Here is a 20547-nt window from a genome sequence, read left to right on the forward strand (position 1 = left end):
CAGCCGCGTCGCAGTCCCAGCGGCCGGCGCGACCGTTCTCCCTGAGTCTACCCACTCAGCTAAGCTGAAGTGAGGAAATGGCACAAGCGCAGCAGCGCTGTTGTCCCCGGCGCACTAACACACCCAGCAATGCTGCGGTGTGCGCGCGTATGCACGGGGACACAGAGTACCTTGACGGAGCAGGGCCATGTCCCTGACGATACTCAGCTCCATACCAGCGGCTTCTCCAGGGGCTGCGGATGGAGCACGGTCTCAGTGCCTGGAGACCGGTAAAATCCCACTTCGCCCAGAGCCCTAATGGGGATGGGGAAGGAATCAGCATGTGGGCTCCAGCCTCCGTACCCGCAATGGGTACCTCAACCTTAACAAGCACCACCGACAGAAAGTGGGGTGAGAAGGGAGCATGCTGGGGACCCTAGTATGGGTCCTCTTTTCTTCCATCCGACATAGTCAGCAGCTGCTGCTGACTAAACAGTGGAGCTATGCGTGCGTGTCTGACCTCCTTCGCACAAAGCAAAAAACTGAGGGACCCGTGCTCCCACGGGGGGGTGTATAGCCAGAAGGGGAGGGGCCTTACACTTTTAAGTGTAGTACTTTGTGCGGCCTCCGGAGGCAGTAGCTATACACCCAATTGTCTGGGTCTCCCAATTAGGAGCGAAAAAGAAAGAGGAGGCTATGCATTACAGAGCTATGATTCCTAAACCCTTTCTCTGTTTTGGATGTGAAAACTCTCATATTGCAGCTGGGAGTGAGCACTTTCAGCCCATATTATATATATAATTGGATTTCTGAACATGTTTTTCTAAACAGCTAAAATAACAAAACTTGTGTCACTGTCCAAATATTTCTGGACCTAACTGTAAGTATGTGTGACGGGTGTTGGCGATGTCGTGTGCCACGGGCAGCAATTTTCCGTCACGCCCAACCGACGGGGGCGGGTGCTTTCACTAGCGACATCGCTAGCGATGTCACTGCGTGTAAAGCAGCCTAAAGTCGTAGATTGGTGGTATTTTTTTCAGAAACAGTATGGTGGTAATATTTTGTTACTGTTTTTGTTATAATTTGGATTTAAAGCCAATCTATATCAGATTGGTGAGTGTAAATTGGATTTTCACAGAAATGTGATAAAAGTTAAGGTTTAAAGCCCTTTATACAATGCATTGCAAAAGTATTCGGCCCCTTGAATTTTTCAACCTTTTCCCACATTTCAGGCTTCAAACATAAAGATAAAAAAATTTAAATTTTATGGTGAAGAATTGACAAGTGGGACACAATTGGGAAGGTGAACGATATTTATTGCTTATTTTAAATTTTTGTAAAAAATAAAAACTGAAAATTGGGGCGTGCAATATTATTCATCTCCTTTACATTCAGTGCAGCAAACTCACTTCAGAAGTTGATTGAGGATCTCTGAATGATCCAATGTTGTCCTAAATGACCGATGATGATAAATATAATCCCCTGTGTGTAATCAAATCTCTGTATAAATGCCCCTGCTCTGTGATAGCCTCAGTGTTCTGTTTAAAGCACAGAGGAGAACATCATGAAGACCAAGAAACACAACAGGCAGGTCCGTGATACTGTTGTGAAGTTTAAAGCCGGATTTGGTTGTAAAAAGATTTCCATAACTTTAAACATCCCAAGAAGCACTGTGCAAGCGATCATATTGAAATGGAAGGTGTATCATACCACTGCAAATCTACCAAGACCCGGCCGTCCATCCAAACTATCATCTCAAACAAGGAGAAGACTGATCAGAGATGCAGCCAAGAGGCCCATGATCACTCTGGATGAACTGCAGAGATCTACAGCTGAGGTGGAAGAGTCTGTCCATAGGACAACAATCAGTCGTACACTGCACAAATCTGGCCTTTCTGGAAGAGTGGCAAGGAGAAAGCCATTTCTCATAAATATCCATAAAAAGTGTTGTTTAAAATTTGCCCTAAGCCACCTGGGAGACACCAAACATGTGGAAGAAGGTGCTCTGCTCAGATGAAACCAAAATTGAACTTTTTGGGCACAATGCCAAACGATATGTTTGCCATAAAAGCAACACAGCTCATCACCCTGAACACACCATCCCCATTGTCAAACATGGTGGCAGCAGCATCATTGTTTGGGCCTGCTTTTCTTCAACAGGGCCAGGGAAGATGGTTACAACTGATGGGAAGATGGATGGAGCCAAATACAGGACCATTTTTGAAGAAAACCTGTTGGAGTCTGCAAAAGACCTGAGACTGGGACGGAGATTTGTCTTCCAACAAGACAATGATCCCAAACATAAAGCAAAATCTACAATGAAATGGTTCACAAATAAACATATCCAGGTGTTAGAATTGCTAAGTCACAGTCCAGACCTGAACCAAATCGAGAATCTGTGGAAAGAGCTGAAAACTGCTGTTCACAAACGCCTCCATCCAACCTCACTCAGCTCCAGCTGTTTACAAAGGAAGAATGGGCAAGAATTTCAGTCTCTCGATGTGCAAAACTGATAGACACATACCCCAAGAGACTGCAGCTATAATCACAGCAAAAGGTGGCGCTACAAAGTATTAACTTACAGGGGACGAACGAATAATATTGCACGCCCCAATTTTCAGTTTTTTATTTTTTACAAAAATTTAAAATAAGCAATAAATTTTGTTCCACTTCACAATTGTGTCCCACTTGTTGTTGATTCTTCACCAGAACATTAACATTTTTATCTTTATGTTTGAAGCCTGAAATGTGGGAAAAGGTTGAAAAGTTCAAGGGGGTCGAATACTTTCGCAAGGCACTGTATAAGATATTCTAACTGAGTGAATTCATAATGCAGGCTTTCAGTATCCTAGATGTGGTAGGTCACTTTCTCCTGCATTTGAATTCCCTATATTATTAACATAAGACTTTACATATGTTCACTGCCAAATATAATAATTTGTGTCATTATTAGTAGAGATGAGCAAACCTTAGGCTCAAGGTTCGAGATTTGGAGTTCGACTTAAAAAAAAAAGGTTCAGGTTCAGAGTTCGAGTGAGTTACGCGTACGAACCTCTCAAACGAGCAGCGCTGGGTATGAGTGATGCTCAGCCCTGTGTGAGCCAAATGCACTGTTTCATCGTCTTACATTTTGGGTAAAATCAGTGTGATAAGATGTAGTGTGCACATAAATCCCCCTCAAAAAAACTGCATAACCCTGCCCACCCTCTCCCAGAAGTGTTTTGCTTATAGCCCATAAGCACAAGACGTCTAGGGCAGAGTGAATTTTTTTTGGGGGGTTTGTGGCTTGTGGCTCGCATATGTCACGGATGTGTCTGGACCTTCAGGTACTGCTACTGGGACCAGGTGCAGAAGGGCCCGGGGATCGTCCAGACATTAAAGGACGCTATCCCTTCAAGGGCTGGATTTAGGTTTTTTTCTGTTCCTTGCCAAGTTGGAGGAGCCTTTCCTCCAGCTGGTAATTAAGGGCCTTTATAAGGTTGGGCCTCTCACTCCTCCAGTGCGGGTTGTACTCTTCACTTGGAGAAGTTACTTGCTCTGGTGTGAATGTTGCTTCAGACTACTGTAGCTGTATATTCTGAAGATTCCCTCTCTAAGATAAGTTGTTTTTTCCTTTTTCCCCTTTTGCTGGTTATTTTTGTGTTTGTTTTTCCCCCTGTGGATTGGTGGCTGGTGGGATTTACTCCTAGGGTCTGGCTTGGAGACAGAAGCATGTTGACCGGCCACACCTCCTAACCATTATAGGTACCTGTGGTTTGAGGGTAAGCGCAGGGCTCCTCAGTGTTAGGTCAGCGCAGGAGCCCTTGGTTTCCCCCCCTCTTTGTGTTACAGCCCCCCTTATTCCCTGGAGTCCACTTGCTGGGTGTCTCTCCACACACCCAGCGTGACAGCATAGTGCTGTGCATCACTCATACCCAGCGCTGCTCATTTGAGAGGTTCGTATGCGTAACTCACTCAAACTCTGAACCCGAAACTTGATTTTTTCAAGTCAAAGTTCAAATCTCGACTCTCGAGCCCAAGGTTTGCTCATCTCTAAATATTAGAACATTGTTGTGTTTCAAATATCTCAGAAGACACAGAATGATGATTATGGATATCACCTTTATTTGGGGAGAGACTCACAGCCTGGACCTCCCAAGTAGTGATCGAATCTTTCAAGAAGAGATTAAGCACCTTGGTGGAAATTCTGCAAAAAAAAATTATAAGTGGTGAAGAAATAGCTATGACCAGTTAATATTTTTTTTTTAGTTTTTCCTTTTTTTTTATGGTGCACAGTACATCCTATTATGCTGTTGTTACCCCCAGTGTGAGCTATTAAAATGCTACAAGTGGCTCGTACTGGGCTGAGCACCAAGCATACCCAAGCACAGCGATGATCACACAAGTGGTTTGCCTACGTAAAGCACCCGAATTCCAAATCCAAACTGTTTTTTGGAAACGTCTGTTTGGTATGAACACTGAACCTTGGGTTCACTCATGTCCACTGATGGAAGCTTCAGATAAACAAATACCTTTTTTGACTCTCTTGAGTAAAGCGGGGTTTACACGCAACGACATCGCTAACGAGATGTCGTTGGGATCACGGAATTCGTGACCACATCCAGCCTCGTTAGCGACGTTGTTGCATGTGACACCGCAGCAACGACCGGTAGTGATCAAAAATACTCACCATATCGTTGATCATTGTCCAGTCGTTCCTATCCCGATTATCGTTGCTGTTGCAGGTACGATGTTGTTCGTTGTTCCTGCGGCAGCACACATCACTACGTGTGGCACCCCAGGAACGAGGAACAACATCGTACCTGCGGCCGCACGCAATGAGGAAGGAAGGAGGTGGGCGGGATGTTCGTCCCGCTCATTTCCGCCCCTCCGCTTCTATTGGGCGGCCAACTAGTGATGCCACTGTGACGTCGCACAGACCGCCCCCTTAGAAAGGAGGCGTTCCGGCTGCCACAGCGACGTCGCTAGGCAGGTAAGTATAGTGTTACAGGTGTTAGCGATGTTGTGCCCCACAGGCAGCGATTTTCCCGTGACGCACAACCGACGGGGGCGGGTACGCTTGCTAGCGATATCACTTGCAATATCGTTGCGTGTAAAACCTGCTTAAAACAGTGATTGCTCAGTAACACAGGAATGGACTGGCAATGCAAAGGATCCACTGGATTTGTCTTTGAGAGACCTACATATGGATATAAATAATTTGGGGGTGTTAAATCCTGTTGGCAGATTCCCTTTAAAGTTTATCTTAACCTTTATCTATCCTGAGTCCCCCCGGGGGGACATTTCAAAAATTCTGTTATGCTCCTTTGTCCCCTGGCAGGGGACAAACAATAATTCATACGCATTTTACTGTCCTAGGTCCCTTCTAGCGGGCCACTGAGTGGAAAGTCCCTTTTCTAAGCATAATTAAGTGGACGTTTTTCCCAATTATAATAGGATTTCAATGGTCAGAACAGGACATTTTATTGGATAGGAAACAGTTAACATTTATTTATAATGTCCACTAACAAGATAAAGGCTAGTTGATGGTTCTTGTGTAAACCATTTTGTAAAAAAAAATAATCATGGCAGATCATTGCATGCATTAATCCATAAAAAAAAAAAAATGTATTAACCCCTTCACGACCTATAACATACTGGTATGTCATTCCTTTCTTTAATGTGGGCTTGCACGATATCTTTTCTGCAAGTGTGGGATGATCTAGTGGAGGTTGTTGGGCAGTTTTCTGATATAGTTGTAGTCCATTTCTTCTGACCTAGCACTCCACCCCATAGCTAGGATGTGTCCACCATCTTATTTAGCCATGGACCCAGATTTTTAATCGCACATAGAGGCAGTTACTGTTAGGTTCCCGATATATTAAGATCACCTTGTCGAGGTTATCGGGCTCACATGGATTGGCCAATACACAAGCTAAAATCTCTTTTTGTTAATATTTTTAAAGCAGTAATGCAATACCTATGTCTTTTTACAATTTTTTTCACATTCGCTATGTATTTTTCTCCTTTTTTTAATATTCTTATAGCAGTAATGCAATGCTAATGTATCCTTACATTATTGAGTGCCACTGGATATGCTTTTGTAGTTGGTGTACCCCTAGCAGCCAAGGGTGGATTGAAGATCCCCTAACTGCTGTTAACCAGTGAAATCCTGCTGTCAATCTGTGATAGCGGGATTTATCGTGTGGCAGTGAGGAGTGCGAATTCTCCACTCCCATCAGCGCTCCTGTGACATCATCACGGGGCACCAATCAATTTTCATGACAGCCAGGGGTCAGCTAATGACCACTGTCTCTATCATGATATTATCCCTGTGAACACTAGCTGTGAGTCGCCATTTACAGGAGATTATGATTCCTGATATACAGAGCAGTGCTGATGCTGATGCCCTGCACATTGCATAGTGGAAGTAATCAGATGATTGCAGCTTTGAGTCCCCAAAATAGACTAGAAAATATGATAAAGTTTTTTAAAAAAAGTTTTAACATATGGAAAAACTAAAAAAACACAAGTTCAAAACAAGAACCCTTTTGCCAAATTGAAAATAAAACATTAGGAAACAAAAAATCTAATAAAATATAAAATAAATTAATCCGATCGGTAAACAGCATAATGGAAAAAAAATTACATACTTTTGGCCTCACAACATTGCAATAAAATACAATAAGAGGGATCAAAACATTCCATCCACCCAAAAGTGGTATAAGTAAAAATGTCACCTCAGGCTGTAAAATATAAGTGATCCCATAGCCCCATATCATAAAAAATTTAAATTTTACGGATCTTGGAAAATGGCACCAAAAGGGGAATTTTTCGTTTACAACCCAAAAAACAATTATGGAATAGAACTTTTTTTTTTTTTTTTGCAATTTCCCCGTTTTTGGATTTTTCCCCCCACTTTTCAGTACTCTATGGCAAAATGAATAATGTCATTCAAATTTACAATTTATATTACAAAAATAAGCCCTCCTACAGCTATAGTCACAGAAAAATAAAAAAGGTTATAGCTCTTGGAAAAAGGGGAGGAGAAAAAAGAAAAGTGCAAAAATGGAAAATCGCCGGGCGGTGAATGGAAAAGGGATTAAAGACATAAGAATTGCTGATTCTAGCTAGAAAAGAAAATGTCTTCCAAGGGCCTGTCTACCAAAGAGGTAGCCCATTCAGTGGCTACATGGTCCTTGGAGAGAGGAGCCCACCTCAGATTGTTCTCATCCTCTGACTCTTAAGTGACAGCAACTATAGAGAAGTTTACAGAAAAATTACCCATTATTATCAGGTTTTTCTGTCATCTGTTCTAATTTCCAGAACCATGACTCTGGAAACTCTGTTCTCGAAACAATATCGGCATCTGGGATATATTCATCATCATCATCACCTGCAAAATAAAACACATCATGCTCATAAGACGTTCTTACATACTATTTCTCATATCAAGGTTCTTCACCTGGATAAAATTTAAGTAAAGAATGGTTTAAGTCTCACTGAGCATCTGAGAGACTAGTTGCTATGGATTCCCTCTACCACCCAAAATTGATAAGACTGTATTTGTTAGATTAGTTTCATAAGTGTCCTACAGAGTCTTCATCTTGGGTCTTTTTCTGGTGGTCAAAATCATATATTTTTCAAGGAGAAGACTCTTCGGTAATTGCTCTTTTTGGGTCACCTTGCTGGTACCTTGGAGAAAGGCAACCTGTCAAGCTTCCACTAGACGGTGCAGGAACTCAGTGGAGAATGAACTCCAAGGTGCAGTAATACAAAAGCCCACTAGAGGTTGGTAGAGCACCAGAGTAAAGGCAGCTTCACATAGTACGATATGTCGTGCGATCGCATGAGCGATCGAACCCGCCCCCGTCGTTTGTGCGGCATGGGCAATTTGTTGCCCATGGCGCACAATGTCGTTAATCCCCGTAACATGTACTTACCTCCCTAATGACGTCGCTGTGAGCGGCGAACATCCTCTTCCTGAAGGGGGAGGGATGTTCGACGTCACAGCTGTGACGTCACACAGTGACTGCCCAATAGAAGCGGAGGGGCGGAGATGAGCAGGACGTAACATCCGGCCCACCTCCTTCCTTCCGCATTGCCGGCGGCTGCAGGTAAGCTGTGTTCGTCGTTCCCGGGGTGTCACATGTAGTGATGTGTGCTGCCTCGGGAACGATGAACAACCGGCGCACAGAAGGAGAAACAACATTATGAAAATGAACAACGTGTCAACGAGCAACGATAAGGTGAGTATTTTTGCTTGTTAACAGTCGTTCGGAGATGTTACACGCTACGACATCTCTAATGATGCCGGATGTGCGTCACAAATTCCGTGACCCCGCCAACATATCGTTAGATATATCGTAGCGTGTGAAGGGGCCTTAAGGGTGGCTTTACACGCTGCGATATCCGGCCCGATATTGCTAGCATGCGATCCGCCCCCATCGTTTGTGCGCGACGGGCATATCGCTGCCTGTCGCGCACAAAATCGCGCACCCCCATCACACGTACTTACCTGCCCTTCGACGTCGCTGTGACCAGCAAACCACCTCCTTTCTAAGGGGGCGGTCCGTTCGGCATCACAGCGACGTCACTAAGCGGCCGCCCAATGAAAGCGGAGGGGCGGAGATGAGTGGGACGTAACATTCTGCCCACCTCCTTCCTTCCGCATTGTGGCCGGAGGCAGGTAAGGAGATGATCCTCGTGCCTGCGGCGTCACACGTAGCGATGTGTGCTGCCGCAGGGACAAGGATCAACTTCGCCCCAGCGACTGCAGCGATAACTGGCAGCGGACCCCCCATGCCAGCGAGGAGCGATTTTGGACGTTTTTGCAACGATCCAAAATCGCTCCAAGAAGTCACACACAATGAGATCGCTACAGCGGCCGGATGTGCGTCACAAAATCCGTGACCCCCAACGAGATCGCTGTAGCGAAATCGTAGCGTGTAAAGCCCGCTTAAGAGTAGTCAGAAAAGCCAGAGTCAAACCGGGATGTCACATCAATACAGGGGAGTGAGAAAGTCGAAGTTAAATAGAAGCAAGAGGGTCAGAAGCCGAGAAGTCATATTAAGAGCCAAGGAGGAGCAGAGCCGAAGTCAGGGGACGTTACTGAAGTCAGAGGCCGGGAGAACACATACGTACAAAGGTGGGGGTGGAGGCAGAAACACAGGACTGGACCAGGGACAGGTATACAGGGTGGACAGACAGTATGGGGGGGGAGACGAAGGTCAGGGAGATGTAAGCTGGGTAGCAATACAGATCAGACTTAACTTACTGGAACCAGTGCGCATGCAGCAGAGTAGAAATGTAACGCCTGCCTGGGTCAACAGACTCAGGTGGGGTGTAATGGACAGACTAGAGGGAAGCCACTCACCCTGCAGGACCCCCAGAACCCTGAAACCCTTTAACCTCTATACAGGGATTTGGAATTACACAGGGCCCTGGAGATCACTACCTGTGGAAGACTGCAGTCCGATGAGAGTAGTCGTCAGGCAGGGTCAAACCAGGAATAGCAGAACAGGGACGGAATCGGCAGGCAAGGACGTAATCAGAAAACGTAGCAGAGGTCAAATCCGGATCGGGCAGCGAAGTACAAAAACAGCAGGCAGGAGGGTAGTCAGAGAACACGCAGAAGTCAGCACACAGGAATCACAAAACAGAATAGGGTGGACCAGGAGCCAGGAAATCAGAACTATCTCTGGCAGAGGTCAGCAGACAGGAGGGGAACTAAGAAGAGTGTGGTGTCTTCCCATTGGCTGTAGCTGAACGCTGGCAACTTCAGCTGGAAGACACACGCCACCCACAGTCATCCAGTGGTACTGCAGATCCCAAGATAACCCAGCCCAGTGGATGATCGGAGCCTGCACCCACCGCCGGTGCAGCTGGCATCGACTCCTCTCCCAAGCACCATCCACGGCAGGAACACGGCGTCGCATGGCGATCGGAGCAGAAGTCGCTGGAGCAGACTCCGGGGGCGACGTAACAAGGAACTGGCAGTGTCCCGGAGGAGTCCACTCCATAACAAAGCGACAAGAGTCCCAGAATGAGTCACGACCGAACAGATGCCTCCCACCTGACTTAACTCAATCAGAATCAATCAATAGGCATGACACAGCCATTTGCCAAAACTTTGGGATACTGTCTGTCATCCTCTTATACCGAAATTATAAAATTTCCTGATTTCACACTCCAAGTATCTCATGTTCAGTGCTGAAGGTTGTTTTAGTTGATTGGTATTACCCAATCCTTGTGAGCAAGACAACTCTATTCCTGAGTGCTAAACCCTTATAACCGGATGCTGATTGAAGGCATACCCGAAGTGAAGAAATCCATTTAGTAGATTTTCTTTAACCTGTGTTTGAAGTTGTGGGTGGCACTTGTGCAGATTTATCTCATGGCACATGCACCGGTGGCACCATATTCCTAACATCCACCATGAGATCGATCTGCATAAGCGCCACCTGCAGCCAGGACTGCACCTGAAGGCTGAAGAAATGACACCAAGAGGCAGCGGAGGGTCCGAACAAGAGCTAAAGACCCTGCCCACAGGACCTCCCTACAGGCCGGTCTGGTGCATGAAGGTACGAAGAGAAGAAAACTTCAAACAGAGATTAAAGAAAATGTACAATACAGATTTCATGACTTAAGGTATCATTTCAATCAATATGACAGTCAATATGTCCCTGTCTGTACTTTACATTTTCTTTATCCCCTTCATGTCTTATGATGTACATGAATGTCATTTGTCATGTCTCTGCCTTCGATGCGGTCTTGCACGGCGAACCTTCATCTTTCCCCTCACATGACCGCTAATGTAATCAGCCATTATGTGCCTCTAACAGCTGCAGGTAGCATGTAGGCAGTGAACCTGTTAAATGCCTCTATCAATCTCTGACATTGACATTTAGCATGTGCTGGCAGGTGAGTGCATCTTCATGTCGCCATTGGTGCACCCGTGACTTAATCGTGGGGAGGGGCAATGTGTTTTCATGATATCCAGGGTCTTCTGATGACCCCTCTCTTTGTCATTAAAATTCTCCTGTGAATGCTGGCCTGTGGCTGGCATTCATAGAAAATCGTGATTTCTGCTATACATAGCAATGCTGATGCACTGCTATGTACAATAAAAGTGATCAGACTTTCGCAACTTCCTGTCTTCTAAAGAGACTACTAAATACAGTTAAAAGTGAAAAAAATATTAAATATATTAATAATAATAATAACATAATAATAATAATAATAATAATAATAATAATAATAATAATAATAATAATCATAATACACATATTTGGTATTGCTGCATTCATAAACATCTTATCTATCTAAATATTACATAAATTAATCCGTTAATTACTTTTTTTAACAACATTGCATTAAAATGCAATAAGAGACAACCTAAACATTATATATTCCCAAAAAATGATATCAGTAAAAAAGTCAGCTCTGAGTACAAAAAACACAAACCTCACACAGCCGCAGATCCTGAGAATTAAAGATGTTACGGCTCTCAGAAAATGGTGATTTTTTTCCCCCCCATTTTCTAACTCACTGTGTGGTAGAATGAATGGCGTAAGTCAAAAGTACAACTCGCTCCATTAAAAAACAAGTCCTCAAACGGCTATATGTATGGAAAAATAAAAAAGTTATGGCTCTCGGAAAACAGGGAGGAAAAATCAAAGCGCAAAAATGGAAAATGGCCCCGCCATGAAGGGGTTACAAATTATATTATAAAATTGTTATATTTTATTTTTATATTTTATTTAAAAGCGTTCAATATTTTGTTTTTTTTATTTAGGTTTATATGCTTACATCTATTGTCCATGCTTTATTACTTGCTTTTTTGTGAATAGGTCTTTTGGGCTATGGGGAATGACAGGTGAGCAGTGAAGTGAGTATTATTATTATTTTTTTTCACATTTTTCAGGCCCTCTATGGTTTACCAAAATGGCAGCTGAAGCTGGCCACCATTGTGCTGACTTTATATGCGGAGAATTGGAAAAAAAAAATTGGATTTTGGAGTACACAACTCTTTGTAGAATTCGAAGAGAATTGAATTCCACTCGAATAAATTTGCTCATCTTCGATAACAGATTTTTTACCTTTGAAGACCATTTTAATAGACCCATTTAGGGGAGATTAACACATGGCAGATTTGTTGCAAAAAGTTTCCTCAAAATCATTCAGATGAAAAGGAGAGACACAGAAATACAGTATGTAACTTAATGTCTGGATTATAAGGCACACGTTTTTTTCCTTCAAAACTGGGGGTGAAATGGGGGTGGGTCTTATAATCCAGATATGGTTTACCGGAGCGTTGATGGCAGAACGGGGTCACAGGAGACAATACTGAGGGCTTGGAGGAGTGGGTGTCACTGCGGTGGAACGGCTCAGGAGGGTCACAGGTTGGGGGGTTGGCGATGCGGCGGGTGCCATTGATCTGACACCGGGCTGCGGGCTACATTGAATTGCCCATAGTTGACGAGATTGACTTCAAGAAAATGGCCGTGGAGGGGGCACGTGCGCAGATTGATGTGATGGACTTCCAGAAAATGGCTGCGGAATTCTATCAGCGCACCCGCCTACGTGGCCATTTTCTTGAAATCAATCTCGTCAACCGCAGGCAATTCAATGGAGCCCGCAGTCCACCGGCAGATCACTTGTGCCTACCGCCGCAACACCCTCTATCCACTGACCCTCCTAAGCCACGACACTCCCTCCTCTGAGCCTGCAGCTTCACCGACCCTATTATAAGATATTATAAGATGCACTAGGATTATAAGACAGACCCTCATTTTAACATTAAAAATTATTTTTTCCTATTGTCCTCTACATTTGGGATGCGTCTTATAATCCAGTGCGTCTTATAAAACGAAAAATATGGTACTTCTCGTGAATATATTACAGAGCATATATTTTCATTAGGCGTCTACATTATACAGTGATTTTTTTCAGATTGCGCTTCTTACTTCTGCCCAAGTTATCCTCATCCTTTGCCGCTCTCTCCTCCTGTCTCTTCTTTTCTATATAATTGCAGCAATCCAGGAAAGCGTCCACACATTCTTTGCCTTCCAAAATGTATCTTGCTCGTCTTTCACATTTGTAACCCAATGGACTTTCATGCATGCCATCAGTGCAGCAATGTCTTATATTTCCGTTGTACTTGGAGGCTAAAAAAAATATAATTTTTTAATTTATATAGCCACATCCAAAACAAAGCCACATTCACATATCTAAAAAGACAATTCATTTTTTACTGAAAGAGAGGCAACAAAGTGTGTGTAGGACACAATTAAATCCTTAATTTTGGCTGCTATTAAGAATATGAATGGAATGAAATCATATAAGTTGATCCCGTGGTCGATTTTTCATTATTCATTATAGTTGAAAGTTTTAATATACTGAACAGGTAGAAAAGATAAACAAAAAAAACAAAACATAACAAAAAGTCAGAAATAGTCCATCTAGAACATTCTTCAAACCTTCATTGTTAAGGAGGGATCAGCAGAAATTATGAGGAGTAAGCAATTTTTCCTGATCTCTGTATCCAGAAGACACAACATTATTTTCGGTCTTTTATTAAGGAATTGTATTAATATTTATAAGTAGATAAGAGAATTTTCCCAAGTAAAGTCTGAAATTCCACAATAAGGATAATTTGCTAACCCTATGACCATTGCCCATTACTCCGCATCTTACCGTATGTAGTCTTTTGTTCAATCAGTTGCGCCGATGACCGGCGCCTTCGAGCAGCACGGACTTCACATAGCTGTTCTGAAGAAGATTAAAAGAAATAATATGTATTTTACTATTTTACTATTTTAGTCATTACTAGAGATGAGCGAACCTGAGGTTTGAGGTTCGGGTTCGTAAACGACTTCCAAAAAAACCAAGGCTCCGGTTCGAAGTTTGAATGAGTGACCACTACAAACCACTCAAGTGAGCAGCGCAGTGCTTGGGCATGAGTGTTTGATCGGCTCAAACAGGGTAAAATCAGCATAATCAGATGTAGTGTAGACAAACAACCCCCCCAAAGAAAGATAAACCCCGCCCACCCTACCCCAGAAGTGTTTTGCTAATGGCCCATAAGCAAAACACTTCCGGGGCAAAGTGGGCGGGTTTTTTAATTTTTTTGGGGGGTGGTTGTGTGTGTGCACTACATGTGATCATGCTGATTTTACCCCAAATGTGAGCCGATCAAACACTGAACGCGGCTTTCACAGGGCTGTGAGTGGTTTGTACTTGTCACTTGCTCAAACCTTGAATCCAAACCTTGTATTTTGGAAGCCGGCTTCCAAAAACAAACTTTAAACCTTGAACCTCAGGTTTGCTCATCTCTAGTCATTAGCTTTCATATAAAAATTAAAAAATAAGATAAAGTCATCATTTGTTATGCGCCTGGACGACTTATTTACAGGGCACCTCCTTCACTTATTACCGCTCTATCAAGGCTTTTGCATATTTTACTCATCGTTTCAACTCCCCATGATTCTTCCAATCAACTTTTTTAGCACTATGAAATTCTCATCTTTAAGACTTGTGCTTCCATTGACCCTTCATTTCCTTACACTTCTCATTTCACACCCTCAGAACGTCTCCCATGCCCTCACACTTTTTGCATTGTCTTTTTTAAAGCTCAAATAGATCTGTTTAGATATTCATATAGGGGACTCAGCCTCTATGAAAAACAAACTAGTACTTTATATTTTACTAATTTTAATTCAGAAAAATAATTTTATTAGGTATATAAATGAGGGGGATTTGGTGCGCCGTTGGTGTGGCACGAAGCTCAGTTGACCATTTGAGCCCATCAATTACGATCCTCCTCCCCTGCCCCATATGGGGACAGCGTTTACTTTGCAGCTTTCTCTAATCTAAATCTCCAGCCCTGCACGCACTGACCCTTTTGGGACTGAGAGAAACATTATCAGTGTATGCAGAATTGTTATCAACCCTCTCCTGTATCTACCGGCCTCTCGCTGCACACACCATCAGAAAGAAACAGGCGGCCAATGCTGAAAAGGAGAGGGAGCTGAGAATACAAATAATATCAGTGTATGAATTCTCTTCTCCCTCTATTGTCAACATAGGTCACCTGCTACTTTGTTAACTCGGCGTGCAGCGGGCAGCCGTTATACACAGGAGAGGAATGAGAAAGCACTTGCAAACACAGAAATGGGGCAGAAGTAGAATTGAGTGAGTACCTAACAATTCGTACTCGCTATACTCATAACGAGTACTGTCTACTACTCACGTATTCATTCATCAATGTATAAATTATCATCTCCCTTTATTGTCAGCATAGGTCACCTGCTGCTTTGTTATCATGTGTGCAGCGGGTGGCCGATATACGCAGGAGAGGAACGAGATGCACTTGCAAACTCAGAAATGGTGCAGAAGTAGAGTTGAGTGAGTACCTAACTATTCGTACTCGCTATACTCATAACGAGTACTGTCTTGTGTATTTATTCCGAATTCCGTGTGAAATGCAAGTCAATGGCGAAAAACTGGCAAGTAATTAGTAACCTGAATTCTGCACTATTCGTGCAAGTAGTGAATAGTGCAGAATTCGGGTTACTCGTTACATTGCGAGCTTTTCCCTATTGGTGTGACTATTAGAGAGTTCTCATTATGAGTATAGCGAGTACAAATAGTTAGATACTTGCTCAACTCTACTTCTGTCCGATTTGTGTGTTTGCAAGTGCTTTCTCATTCCTCTCCTGTGTATAACGGCCACCCACTCAGCGTCGGACTGGCTACCGGAGGAATCTCCAGTAATGCCAGGCCTGGATTCAGGTACCTGCATTGCACTCCGGAGCTCTCACCTGAGCTCCGGCGTGCAGCCTAGACTGTACCGCGAGCGCCGAGTGATTGATTCCCCGGTGATTGCGGTTCAGTTCAACTCTAGGCAAAAGGGTCCACTGAGATCTTGGCCATGGCAAGAATGCTAAAAAAAGCCCCCTCTTTTACATGTGTAGAAAAAAACTGTTTCTATATAAAACAAAATTTTTAAAATATACAGCAACAGTATGATCTGTATAGGGGATGAGTCCATTATCTGAAGATCTAAATAGTTTATATTGAATTTTGGCGGTGACAGACTCCCTTTAAGTGCTAACTAGAGTTCAGTGGACCGTGAATAATCCGGGACCAGCGGATCAACGGCGGGTTGACAAAGAAGTCCGGATTCAATCTGGAATCTGGCCCCATATATGTCAATGGGGTGCGGAATCCGGGACGAGAGAGAGAGAGAGGGAGAGAGAGAGAGAAAGAGTAGAAAAAAAAAAAAAACGGATCCGGATCGTGCACCCGGAATCCCGCGTCCGGGTCGGACTCGGATCTACTGCTCAAACCGCGCGGATCCGGATTTTGCTGATCCGCTCAACATTAGTGATAACCTTATTTCTTGATGTTAAGTCTTAATACTTTTCCTCCATTGCCTTTTTATCCTTGCCATATCTTAAACATCCTATTTAGAGCATCTCCCTACTCGGCTCTTCTAATGACATTTATACCATTTCTCTTCATGACCTTTCCCATATAGTACTAATTTCTTCTTTATTTTCTCTCCTTCTGGACATGTCTACCGTCGCTCATATTCTCAATTGTTATTTTGGTTTCAAACCAACTCATTGAGAACTTCTCTTTATGCCTATCCCATATTCTAACATTGCTATTGGCCAGTTCACTCGGCAAACGTCTACTCTACAAACCTTCAAAAACAAGAAATGTTCCTTTATAATTGTTTAACAAAACACTGTTTTTATAATAACAAGAGGTGATCTCAATTACCTGTTCTCTGTTGGGTTGTGGTCAGGAAACTTGAGTGCAGGGCCAAACCAGCATCAAAAAACACATCCATACTATTGGCACCACTCCCCGGTGTGCAGCCAATGTCTGATTTTTCCACGGAATCCCACACCTAAACAGGTAATGCATACATGGATGCTGTTTAATCTTAATATTGTATCATTTGCACAATCATCTATAATTAGAATTATTTTTCTAAAATCAGGTATCAACAAAATTACACAACACAATAACAAAGACATTACAGAAAAAGGGAAAAAAACGTAGTCAGTAACAAAAACAACACACAAGTTACATAATAAACAGTGCACATGCAGACCATGCCCCACAGCATTATGAGTTAAGCCCGCTTTACACACTACAATATATCTTACGATGTGTCGGCGGGGGTCACGTCGTAAGTGACGCACATCCGGCATCGTAAGGTACATTGTAGTGTGTAAAAGCTATGTGCAATTGCGAATGAACGGTAAAACGTTCATCGCACGCACGTCGTTCATTCTTCATGAATTGAACGTCAGGTTGTTCATCGTACCCGGGGTAGCACACATCGCACTGTGTGACACCCCGGGAACGATGAACAGATCTTACCTGCATCCTGTGGCTCCCGGCCAGCAATGAAGAAGGAAGGAGGTGGGCGGGATGTTTACGTCCGCTCATCTCCGCCTCTCCACTTCTATTGGCCGGCTTCCGCGTGACGTCGATGTGATGCCGAACGTCCCTCCCACTCCAGGAAGTGGACGTTCGCTGCCCACATCGAGGTCATATGAACGGGTAAGTACGTGTGACGGGGGTTAATCGTTTGTGCGGCACATTCAACAAAATTGAACATGCCGCACATACGATGGGGGCGGTTACGATCGCATATGATATCGTATGCAGAATCGTAACATGTAAAGCAGGCTTTACAAAGTACATATTATTTTCCAATATACTACCCATAATATAGATTGCCCCACATCTTTAGCAACCATATGCGTTCCAACAACACGCAGTTCGCCTCATTCCAGTAAATTTATCAAAAAAGGACTTGGTCCCCTGCACTGTCCTGCAGCACCACCGAAGACGGAAGGCCCGGAGTATCCAACCATGCCCCCCAGATCTTATTGAACTTCTTCAATGCATTTCTTTTAAGGTATACTCCCCTCTCCGGTCAAAGTATAGCGTTTCCTCTTTCCCTAAGATCCCCAATGGCCAGAGGAGCCGGATCCAACCAGTGGTAGGCCAACAGTTTCCTGGCCTGACACAAGAGACGCCTAATACCGATCATCACCGGCGAACTCAAGTCCACCCCCCCTCCAGGAGACCCAAAATACATGTAACAGGTCTTGGCTGTAGACAAGTATTAAAAACTTGCCCGATCAGCTCTATTACTGCCCTCATAATTAGAATGTTAAATATAATTTATATTAACTCCTCACCTTCGTTTGGGAGATCTTATATTTTTTGTTCAGCACAAAGACGCCTTTGTCAACAGCCACGAGTCCCACATAGGCCTTGTGATCTGCTTGCAGTTTCAGTTTCATGGCAGAACCAGGGCTTTGCACTTTGCTGTCTCTATCCGAATTTCCACTCACCGACAGCTATTTCATAGGATAACATAGTAAATATAACATTAGTAATACATTTCTCTGGTAACACTGGAAAATTACTTCTGTGGACAGTTTAAAGATTAACTGGCATATACAAACTTCTTCCACTACTTCTTGTCTCTCTATATTTTTTACTCAACAATTAGTCCCAAATGAAAACCGCACTTCAATATATTATGATAACCAACCTTGAACATGTGTACCGTCCACGACCCCTCACTCCGACACGTGTTTCGCTCTGTTGCTTTATCAAGGAGCGAAAAAATAAAGCAACAGAGCGAAACACGTGTCGGAGTGAGGGGTCGTGGACGGTCTGTTGTACCACCTTAAATCTATTGGTAAATATACCTTTTCAACATATGATGTTTTCTGCCATTTTTGTACTATTTATAATTATGCTTTAGTGCTATGATGTCTAAAGGGGCTGCACCTAGTAAGATATTTTCTAAGTTATTGATTAGGTATTTATATGCCATTCATTTAACTATTTATTTATTTATTCACTTATATTTAGCTGCACCCCCCCCTAGCATATTGGCACTTTAACTGCAATAATTTATTGAGGCAGTATTTTAAGGTATCTTTATATATATTTACAATATAGGTGGTATCTATATATCAGGTTCCCATGAAATTTGTTTATATGGGACTACATTTAATAATACTGAACATCTGATGCTCTGTCCGTGACCCTTAATACGATATTTATCATCTAGGACTTTCTCTTGCTGTTCTTTTTTGTGACTTTTTGTGATTTTTAATGTATGTACTAATAAAATATTGTTTTTAAACATTCTTACGTTGTCACTTCTCTCTATATTTTTTGCAAATTTTCTCTTTAGGGAGGAAGGAGATAAACTTTAATGTCACCTATTGGAAGGAGCAATCCTAAAAGTCAAAAGTGGCCCTTTAACGATCCTTTTCATATGACCTAGCATTTATGCCAGATCAGAACCTCAATTTGCAGACGCAGTGTTTCGGGATGATTGTCCGTCGTCAGTGCAAAGTATGAGATATTTTTGTAAAAACTGAAGACTACAAAATCATGTGGACAGTCAACAACATTTGTATTCTAGGTATGATGCTCACCTTTCCCATACATGAATCCGTTACGTCCACCCAGACAGAATCCGAGACAATCTCATTTCCAACAATGTAATAAGCAATAAAACGGAATGATGGAATAAATTCTTCTGTGATGGGAAGAGTCATGGTCACCAAAGCCTGACCTTGCATCCGAGGTTGCTTCCCGACTTTAAGTATCCTGCCCTTGTTCATTATCTAAAAAGGATGAAATCATTAGCTAAAACCTGAACTTTGATCCATCTGGTCACACAACACATCTTCCATTTTAACTCTAATAACTATGTAGTCAAAATAAAACTGTTCTTTGCTTTCCACACAGTCATCCATTCCTTCCCTCCACATACAAACTACTTTATACCTTTCCATCATAACCTTGACCTTCTCTTGATCTCCTCATACTTCACTCCTAGTATCTCCCATTCTCTTGGGGTTCTTCAGGGTTCTGTCCTGATACCACTGCTTTTTTTTCCATTTACATCTCATAGAATCCCAGAAATTTCCATTGGACCTTTTTGCCAATGACACTCAAATATACAGTGCCTTGCAAAATGATTCACCCCCTTGGCATTTGTTGTGTTTTGCTATGTCACAACCCGCAATTTCACATTTTCTTTGAGGGTTTGCATCAGTTCATGTCAATAACATGGCTATAACAGTGATTTCCTTTTTTATATAGTGAAGAAAACAACATCATAGAACTTAATAAATTAAAACGTTAGTGTACATAACTATTCACCCCATTATAGTTTGTACTTTGTAGAGCCTCCTTTGAGGTCATTACAGCTGAACGTTGCTTTGGATAAGTCTCTATGAACTTTCCACATCTTGCCACTGGGATTTTTGCCCATTTCTCATGGCAAAACTACTTCAAGTTAGATGTTTTCTCTGGTAAACAGCAATCTTCAAGTCTGACCACAGATTTTCAGTTGGATTAAGGTCTGGGCTGTGACTCGGCCGCTCCAATACATTTACACATTTCCCCTTAAACCACTCAAGTGTTGCTTTAGCAGTAGCTTTGGGTCATTGTCTTGTTGGAAGGTGAACCTCCATCCCAGTCTCAAATCACTGACAGACTGTAAGAAATTTTGTTCAAGAATATCCA

The 20547-nt window shown here is 42.9% G+C and overlaps 1 protein-coding gene across 1 annotated transcript in view; it reads right to left on the reverse strand.

Annotated features, from left to right (window-relative positions):
• LOC142304351 (A.superbus venom factor 1-like) overlaps window positions 1-20547 on the reverse strand; it is a 137439-nt gene that overhangs the window by 63987 nt on the left and 52905 nt on the right. Inside the window, exons 13-19 of the mRNA XM_075346656.1 lie at window positions 19449-19640; window positions 18189-18350; window positions 16750-16879; window positions 13657-13731; window positions 12927-13127; window positions 7243-7354; window positions 4080-4165 (exon numbers count right to left, since the gene is read on the reverse strand). Coding sequence (XP_075202771.1) covers window positions 4080-4165; window positions 7243-7354; window positions 12927-13127; window positions 13657-13731; window positions 16750-16879; window positions 18189-18350; window positions 19449-19640 — 958 coding nt within the window. The remainder of the gene's footprint in view (window positions 1-4079; window positions 4166-7242; window positions 7355-12926; window positions 13128-13656; window positions 13732-16749; window positions 16880-18188; window positions 18351-19448; window positions 19641-20547) is intronic.

This window comes from Anomaloglossus baeobatrachus, chromosome 4 (genome assembly GCF_048569485.1).
Source record: "Anomaloglossus baeobatrachus isolate aAnoBae1 chromosome 4, aAnoBae1.hap1, whole genome shotgun sequence".
Taxonomy (NCBI): Eukaryota; Metazoa; Chordata; class Amphibia; order Anura; family Aromobatidae; genus Anomaloglossus; species Anomaloglossus baeobatrachus.